Below are 10074 nucleotides of genomic sequence, written 5' to 3'. Positions count from 1 at the left end.
GGCCCGTTGTCATGTACTGTATTAACAAAATTGACACTAATTACATCCAAAAGGCGGGGAGTCATGAACATTTCTGAGTGATCATCTTTAATGAACTATAGATAAATTATCCCTGACTGTACTGGTATTGAATACATTAGAAGGTACACTGCATAGAGATGTAGCCATATCGAAAGGATTATGTCTGTAAGAGCATTGAGGGGTCTTCCTAGTAGGTTTAGCCTATCAGCACTGGCCATCAAATTTGATGTTATGACTTTTATGTCAATCAGGCTTTTCCTGACTCTGCTGGAATGGAATGCATTACAAGTATCAGAAGTGCACTCCACATAGAGTTGTAACCATACCCCCAAAGGAAGCTGTCTGTAACACCATAGATTGGTCTACCTAACAGGTTCAACCTGTGATGCTGATCTGTATTGCCCACCTGATTTGGTGTTATGACTTCTGTGTCAGTCTTGTTGTTCCCATGTGGCCTAACACACTTTGTCTTCCCCTACAGTGGTTGATGTTGGTGTAATGACCCGCAACCTGTTATCACTTTTATCTCCTGGCTTTGGAATGGGACCAGTCACCATATGCTCAGTGGCTCACACACTCTTAAGTGACTGTGATATATTAGCTCTTGTCAAGTAAGTCAATGGCTAAATTAGCACTCTGACTGCGGGCTAAATGAAATTTATGTGCTTGTATTTGTGGAGTGCCTCCTTCGGACATGTAAGTGGTTTCTTCTCCCGTAGTGAGGTGTTGTTTATTTCCTCCTTACTTCCTGATTTCGCTACACTTCACATCCTGATCATAACACTCACATGTATAATGCACATTAAAACTCTATAATATTACTCCATCTCAATATTGATCCAGATAGGTTATTTCCTGCAGTCTCCATCACCCATGAGAAGTGTAAACAGCCCGTTTTATTGTGTGCTTTTGTGTGGTTGGTGGGTTGTCATTAGCTTAATCCTGATTCCTGATTAGGAGAGTAAAAACGCAATGGGAACTTTGACTCCCTACCTAATTACAGGCTCTGATGTTTACCAGAGAAAAGGACAGTTTGCTCTCATCAAGTGGCAAGCCTTGCAATCAGCCAGCAGCTTTTTAATTAGGGAATCATTTGCTAGGCACCGGTTTGATTAGATTTGGCCCCGGCACCTTTCGCACTGCTCAATTTAATGTTGTGAAATACAGAGGGGAATGGGGGGAGATAGGGTGAGACATGTGTGGGGAAGGGGTAATTCCTGGCATGCAGAAGGACACCTGCGATTAAGTCAGTTTTTTATGTCCCCTGCTGTTTTGTATTTGTCTAATTGAGATAGTCATTGTGATCGGAATTCAATAGCCTGTTATTGCCCGTGCAAATCCACATAGAGGACCGAGCACGCCCCCATTCTCATCGACGGGGCTGTAGTGGAGCAGGTTGAGAGCTTCAAGTTCCTTGGTGTCCACATCACCAACAAACTAACATGGTCCAAGCACACCAAGACATTTGTGAAGAGGGCATGACAAAACCTATTGCCCCTTAGGAGACTGAAAATATAAAAAAACTACAGAAGGTAGTGCGTACGGCCCAGTACATCACTGGGGCCAAGCTTCCTGCCATCCAGGACCTCTATACCAGGCGGTGTCAGAGGAAGGCCCTAAAAATGGTCAAAGACTGCAGCCACCCTAGTCATAGACTGTTCTCTCTGCTACTGCACGGCAAGTGGTACCGGAGCGCCAAGTCTAGGTCCAAGAGGCTTCTAAACAGCTTCTACCCCCAAGCCATAAGACTCCTGAACAGCTAATCAAATGGCTACCCAGACTATTTGCATTGCCCCCCCCCCCCCCCCCCCCCACCCCTCTTTTACGCTGCTACTCTCTGTTTATTATCTATGCATAGCCACTATACTAACTCTACCTACATGTACATATTACCCCAATTACCTCGATTAACCGGTGCCCCCGCACATTGACTCGGTATCGGTAACCCCCTGTATATAGCCTCGCTATTGTTATTTTTACTGCTGCACTTTAATTATTTGTTACTTTATTTCGTATTATTTTATATTGTATTTTTGTGTGATTTTTTTTTGCCATTCTTTCTTAAAACTGCATTGTTGGTTAAGGGCTTGTAAGTAAGCATTTCACTGTAAGGTCTACACCTGTTGTATTCGGCGCATATGACAAATAACATTTGATTTGATTTGATTTGAAATCAGCTGACAACTGGACCATGACTCCAAAACACCACTGGGGTGCTGTCCTGCAGGACTACTAGAGTTCTTTGTAAATAGATTATATCACAACCAACAAACCTTGCTGCCTTAATGCAGTACTCCTTGTCTGTCACTCACTGGGAGTCTACCTCACATGCTCACCTAGAGGGAGTTTACCTAATCAATAATGCTACCTCATATATTCAGAAATGGCTTCCTTCAGTGGTGTAGTAAGTGGAGGGAAAACACACGTAAACGCTGTTTATGCACCTTTTTTTATTTTGAACAAGCGCTTACCCACTGATCTCTGAAAAATACATTGAGAATATAGGGAGCGTTACTTTATTCACTGCGAATACCGATTAGCGTTTACCCACCTTTTTTGTTTTACCACTTCATCACTGGCTACTTTATTTGCTTACGGAAGCCCAAGGCAACAACAACAAAAACACGCAGACTCTTGGAATTATCTCGTCCGAACGACTTAATACCTTGTTTGGACGACTTAGTATCTCGTTTCAATATATATATATATTTTTACTAAGTCGTTCAAATGAGATACCAAGTCGTCTGAACAAGTTACTAAGTCGTTTGAATGGCTTATTATATTGTTCAAATGACTTAATTAGGCCTAATTTATTATGCAGTGCCAGTTGTGCTTGTGAGACCGTTGCTGCAGCCATTCAATCCCTGATTCCATCCATTGATATGATTATTCATTGACAGTTCTTTGATAGGGCTGCTTTTGAATGCCAGAGTATGTAAGTGGGCCAACAATATCTGATGGTTTTACCAATTTGACTGCAGATTCTGCTGCTTATCCACGTTGCTCCAAATGTCAAATTTTGTCCATGTTTTTTGACACCCTGGTTTGCTCCTCCTGCTCAGCATCATCCTTCCGAAGGTTGCATGTTCAATCGCAGTGGTAGATGCAGTTTTTTTTTCTTTACCCTATCCTAAACCTTAACCCTTAAAGCGGTAACCTGGAGTTGCTACATACCTTTTTTGACTTATAAATTAACATGTACCCATTGATTATTAAAGAATACAACGTATAAATGCCTCATGAGCTTAGCTTAACTGTCATACCACATCAGAACCCAAAATATAATCTTGTTTACTCAAATATTTATAAACAAAGTAAATGTAAACAAAAATGTTGCCTCAAAACATAACAAAAATATAAACGCAGCATGCAACAATTTCAAAGATTTTACATTTCATAAAAGGAAATCAGTCAATTTCAATAAATTAATGACTGGGAATACAGATATGCATCTGTTGGTCACAGATACCTTAAAAAAAAAAAGGTAGGGGCATGGATCAGAAAACCAGTCAGTAGCTGGTGTCCACCATTTGCCTCATGCAGCTTGACACATCTCCTTCACATAGAGTTGATCAGGCTGTTGATTGTGGCCTGTGGAATGTTGTCCCACTCCTCTTCAATGGCTGTGCGAAGTTGCTGGATATTAGTGGGAACTGGAACACGCTGTCGTACACGTCGATCCAGAACATCCCAAACATGCTCAATGGTTGACATATCTGATGAGTATGCAGGACATGGAAGAACTGGGACATTTTCAGTATCCAGGAATTGTGTACAGATCCTTGTGACATGGGGCTGTGCATTATCATGCTGAAACATGAGGTGAAGGCGGCAGATGAATGGCACGACAATGGGCCTCAGGATCTCGTCACGGTATCTCTGTGCATTCAAATTGTCATTGATAAAATGCAATTGCGTTTGTTGTCCGTAGCTTATGCCTGCCCATACCATAACCCCACCACCACCATGGGGCACTCTATTCACAACGTTGACATCAGCAAACCGCTCGCCCACACAACACCATACACACTGTCTGCCATCTGCCCAGTACAGTTGAAACCTGGATTCATCCATGAAGAGCACACTTCTCCAGCTTGCCAGTAGCCATCGAAGGTGAGCATTTGCCCACAGAAGTCGGTCACGACGCTGAACTGCAGTCAGGTCAACACTCCGGTGACGGCGACGAGCACCCTGATGAGCTTCCATGAGACGGTTTCTGACAGTTTGTGCAGACATTCTTCGGTTGTGCAAACTCACAACCAAACTCACAATCAGATGTTACACGTGGGCTGCGGTTGTGAGGTCGATTGGACATACTGCCAAATTCTCTAAAACAACGTTGGAGGCTGCTTATGGTAGATAAATTAACATTAAATTATTTGGCAACAGCTGTGGTGGACATTCCTGCAATCAGCATGCCAGTTGCACGCTCCCTCAAAACTTGAGACATCTGTGGCACTGTGTTGTATGACAAATCTGCACATTTTATAGTTGCCTTTTATTGTCCCCAGCACAAGTTGCACCTATGTAATGATCATGCTGTTTAATCCGTTTCTTTATATGCCACACCTGTCAGGTGGATGGATTATCTTGGCAAAGGAGAAATGCTCACTAACAGATATGTAAACAAATTTGTGCACAACATTTGAGATAAATAAGCTTTTTGTGGGTATGAAACATTTCTGGAATTGTTTATTTTAGCTCATGAAACATGGGACCAACACTTTACATGTTGGGTTTATATTTTTGTTCAGTATATAATGTTGATATGGATGTTCAGTCCTAGCATCCATAGCTATCTATGAATTTGAAAGTCGTTACATTTCTCCAGCCCCATCCCTCAGCCTTTTACCAAAACAGGGGTGGGAAGAACACTTTCTTATTGTTTCAACTGCTGATTTCCCCTTTAAATTAAGCATCTGGAATTAATGAAGTAAGATGCTGAGCAGGAGGCACAACCAAGCGTGTCAAAAAGACTTCGAAATTTGACGTTTGGAGAAACATGGATACATGTCAGAATCTGAAGTCAAATTGGTAAAACCGTGAGATCTTGTTGGCCGACTTGCATGCTCTGGCATTCAAACACAGCCCTATCAAAGCACAACTGGCACTGCATAACAAATTAGGCCAAAAATAAATAAATACAATTAAGTCATTTGAACAAGATAATGAGTAATTCAAATGAGATACTAAGTCATCCAGATGAGATAATTCCAAGAGTCTATTTTTGTATGGTTTTTTTTGCCTTGGGCTTCAGGGCTTCCGTATATGCTCAATAATGGTTGGGTAGATACATATGTGATGCAATATGAAAATGGTGCTGCTAACATGAAGCATTATTGCTGTGAAGTCAACATTGCCTGTTGTGGCTAGCCCCTTGATGTTTGACACGTTAATTAATGTAGAAGGTGATAATGTAAATGGATGATTTAACTCTTCAGGCTTTGTTAGATCACTGTATAAATTACCAATTACTTTGTACCTTGTATCGTCTTTGAAAGTTCTGTCATGTCTTCATTCAAATGAATGAAAACAGTATGGATGGTTACACTGCTTTTGTTGTACAGTTATAGTGTCCTGATTTGGTAAAGCAGGTGAATAGTACGTAATGTTGGGTGGCAGGTAGCCTAGCGGTTAGGGTGTTGGGCCAGCAACTGAAAGGTCACTGGTTTGAATACCTGAGCCGACAAGGTGAAACATCTGTTGATGTGTTCTTGAGCAAGGCACTTAACCCTAACTTGCTGTACTACTATAAATGACCCTGTAAAACAAATGTATTTGCTTTTAAGTTCTAACTGAAACTCTGTCAGGTAATTGGGATTTGGTAAAGCAGGTGACTATTACTGTATCTATGCTGTGAAGTTCTAACTAAAACTGTCAAGTAATTGGGGTTTGCTAAAGCAGGTGAATAATATGAGATTTGTTGTTAGTATTTGTTGTGATGTTCTGAGCAGAATAATTGGCATGAGAGTGGCAATTCTCCAGCTATCAATTATGCGTGAACAAATTGCTTGGTTTTCTCTCCCATTTTTTGCTCTCTTGCTGAGAATTAAGAGTCAGTAAGTGTAGCACTGAGTAAGTAGCCGATCTACGCCACCTTTTTTATAAAGGTGAGGTCCTCTGATAATTACCAAACACTATATCAACAATCTATAATAACAAAGGTTCTTTACCAACAGAGGTGGAGCATGGAAATAAAATATGAGAATGAAGTTTCAAATAGAAACCCTTTTCTTTTTTCTGCAGTAGCATAGTTTCAGTTCGTAGATTCATTTAGAATTGTATAGCCTAATAATCATCAGAGCGCTCCACATATAAATATAACACAATCTTCAGCGCTGTCGCTTGTACAGTCATTCTAGTACAATTTGTATCTTGATATAACAAGAGCATACAAACAAAATGCATTGTTGAGGGAGACGTGCCACAGGTAGAAGGAGAGTGGATCCTGGCTGAACAGCACATACTTACGATTAGGCAACCAGGCTACCACACTGGAATTTGGACTAAAGACCCATTCACTGCTTTCGTCTTCCCCAGGCACGCCTACCTGTACACATGTAAAAGCAATCAGCTGGCACAGGGAAACACTGGCAAACCCCACCCCACAATAACGAGACGCACCTGGGCGCAATCACAGTTAGGTGACTCATGTCACATAAGGATTTCACTAAACCCAAAAATGTGAATTTCAAAAGAGGCTGCAGTTTAGATGCTTCATGATTATAAATCCCATGCTAAAGCTTTGAATATTAAATGTGGAATATGTTACATTGAATAATCTAAGACTCACAGTTTTGTCTGATGTATTAGCTTACCAGCCCACTCACAACGAATAGGTTTGTTATGATTTTCTACAGAATATCTCCATATTTTGTAATATTTTGGACTGGGATTTAAGTTTTAAAATTGCTATAACTTAAAGGGGTAACTTATCCAATAATTATGGTTATGCAATGTAATAGAGCTCTGATATTTTGTCTCTGGTTTCTCTTACAGCTTCATTCCAACTCAGACAAAGGGGATGGCTCCGTAAGGTACATTCTGAGCGGGGATGGCGCTGGGAGTATATTCACCATCAATGAGATCACAGGAGATATTCATGCAACTGAGAGCCTGGACCGGGAGAGGAAAGCACACTACGTCCTCCACGCACAAGCCTTCGACCGCAACACCGAAAAGCCCCTGGAACCAAAGTCGGAATTCATCATCAAAGTCCAGGACATCAATGATAATGCCCCCAAATTTCCAGATGGTCCCTTTGTAGCGGCTGTGCCTGAGATGTCTCAAGTGGGTAAGGATAGCCCATTTATTTGCTACCTGCTTCCAATAAGTTTACTTGACTTTACAGTCTACAAACACTAGATAAAAGACTTGGTGGCCATGTTGGCTTTGTTGGAGTGTGTCCTTTATCTAGGAATGTGTTTTACCCATAACATATCTTACATTCATATTTACAACATGTTATTTAAATCATTGGAATCTTAAGAAATGGATTGCGAATCGAAAACATCTGGCACAAGACCTTAGTGTTTAACGCATTCTAAAAGCTTTTACCCGACTATTAAAACCACTGACCCTGTTCCACTACTAAATCCATTGTTAAAAGCCCATACATAGTTGTGTACTGTACATGTACAACAAAGGATGATAAAAACATGCAACATGTTTCGTTTTATACCTTACCTTCTGTTGTTTCCTCTCATTTCATTTCCATTTTCATATTTTCGCATGCCAGTGGATTCTTCCCTCCTTTCTCTCTCTGTTATTTGTGATGATTGGTCTATCAATGCCAGTTTTTGTGTTCTTTGAGCCGTTATCCTCCTCTCTGTCCACATTCACCCATTTTTGTGTTTATCTTTTTGAGCTTCTTAGGTGCTTTTGAAAAATGACAAAGTGGTGGCCTGTGGTGGTCTAGCGAATAGGGCCGGTGCCTTCAGTGGGCTTGAACAGCTTTTCCAGTTCGCTCACTGTATAGACCTGCACTGTAAACCCCAATGTGATGTCATAACTCAAAACTTTTGAGGAAACCTGTTGCACTAAATATATCTGAGTACAGTTACTTAAAGAGATTTTGTAGTCATTACTCAAACCGATAGTCACTGTGACCATAAATGGGGTCCAGATTTGAGTTTTATCAGCTTGAAAATGTTGAGTTACGCCCCCACTAAGCCATGCCTCCAAAATAAATACATTCCCAATGTGAATTCCCTTTTCGAGTGAATTGTGGTTATCACCCATGACTGTATTTGTTAGTGACAGACATGGTTGATGAATTCATTCATTTTCAGTCCTGTGGCCTTGAAGTGAGTTCCTAAGTGAATGTTATCATCATAATTAAACAATAGCAGTGTACCGATGCCTGTATCACTTTATCAGAAGCACGTGATCAATGACTTTGTTTAATCGAACAACCACCTGATTGGTTTGGTATTGGTTTGGTAGAAGATAAAGGCTATGCTGCGCACGTGCGATGGGGTGTGGGACGTCATCTATAATAATTGGGCTGCTATAAATGATTTTGACCAGCAGGTGCCACTAGTGTACACTGTGTTAATCAAAGCCTTGAATAATGAACCTATTTTTGACATAATTGGCTAGAAAACCTCAATGCTGAAGCTTTGTTTCCCCATCACTACCTTTGTACAAAAGTATGTATGTATGTGTATATATATATATATATATATATATATATACACAGTGGGGAGAACAAGTATTTGATACACTGCCGATTTTGCAGGTTTTCCTACTTACAAAGCATGTAGAAGTCTGTAATTTTTATCATAGGTACACTTCAACTGTGAGAGACGGAATCTAAAACAAAAATCCAGAAAATCACATTGTATGATTTTTAAGTAATTAATTTGCATTTTATTGCATGACATAAGTATTTGATACATCAGAAAAGCAGAAGTTAATACGTGGTACAGAAACCTTTGTTTGCAATTACAAAGATCATACGTTTCCTGTAGGTCTTGACCAGGTTTGCACACACTGCAGCAGGGATTTTGGCCCACTCCTCCATACAGACCATCTCCAGATCCTTCAGGTTTCGGGGCTGTCGCTGGGCAATACAGACTTTCAGCTCCCTCCAAAGATTTTCTATTGGGTTCAGGTCTGGAGACTGGCTAGGCCACTCCAGGACCTTGAGATGCTTCTTACGGAGCCACTCCTTAGTTGCCCTGGCTGTGTGTTTCGGGTCGTTGTCATGCTGGAAGACCCAGCCACGACCCATCTTCAATGCTCTTACTGAGGGAAGGAGGTTGTTGGCCAAGATCTCACGATACATGGCTCCATCCATCCTCCCCTCAATACGGTGCAGTCGTTCTGTCCCCTTTGCAAAAAAGCATCCACAAAGAATGATGTTTCCACCTCCATGCTTCACGGTTGGGATGGTGTTCTTGGGGTTGTACTCATCCTTCTTCTTCCTCCAAACACGGCGAGTGGAGTTTAGACCAAAAAGCTATATTTTTGTCTCATCAGACCACATGACCTTCTCCCATTCCTCCTCTGGATCATCCAGATGGTCATTGGCAAACTTCAGACGGGCCTGGACATGCGCTGGCTTGAGCAGGGGGACCTTACGTGCGCTGCAGGATTTTAATCCATGACGGCGTAGTGTGTTACTAATGGTTTTCTTTGAGACTGTGGTCCCAGTTCTCTTCAGGTCATTGACCAGGTCCTGCCGTGTAGTTCTGGGCTGATCCCTCACCTTCCTCATGATCATTGATGCCCCACGAGGTGAGATCTTGCATGGAGCCCCAGACCGAGGGTGATTGACCGTCATCTTGAACTTCTTCCATTTTCTAATAATTGACTTCTCACCAAGCTGCTTGCCTATTGTCCTGTAGCCCATCCCAGCCTTGTGCAGGTCTACAATTTTATCCCTAATGTCCTTACACAGCTCTCTGGTCTTGGCCATTGTGGAGAGGTTGGAGTCTGTTTGATTGAGTGTGTGGACAGGTGTCTTTTATACAGGTAACGAGTTCAAACAGGTGCAGTTAATACAGGTAATGAGTGGAGAACAGGAGAGCTTCTTAAAGAAAAACTAAC

At 41.5% G+C, this 10074-nt stretch overlaps 1 protein-coding gene across 1 annotated transcript in view; it reads left to right on the top strand.

Moving 5' to 3' along the window:
* Positions 1-10074, top strand: part of LOC311108905 (cadherin-18-like) — a gene marked incomplete at both ends in the record, with an annotated part of 152120 nt that overhangs the window by 26143 nt on the left and 115903 nt on the right. Inside the window, one exon of the mRNA XM_084151696.1 lies at positions 7021-7315. Within this exon, the coding sequence (XP_084007822.1) occupies positions 7021-7315 (295 nt within the window). The remainder of the gene's footprint in view (positions 1-7020; positions 7316-10074) is intronic.

Source organism: Coregonus lavaretus (assembly GCF_964263955.1).
Source record: "Coregonus lavaretus genome assembly, chromosome: 34".
Classification (NCBI taxonomy): Eukaryota; Metazoa; Chordata; class Actinopteri; order Salmoniformes; family Salmonidae; genus Coregonus; species Coregonus lavaretus.
This window is presented reverse-complemented; position numbering and strand designations above follow the sequence as displayed.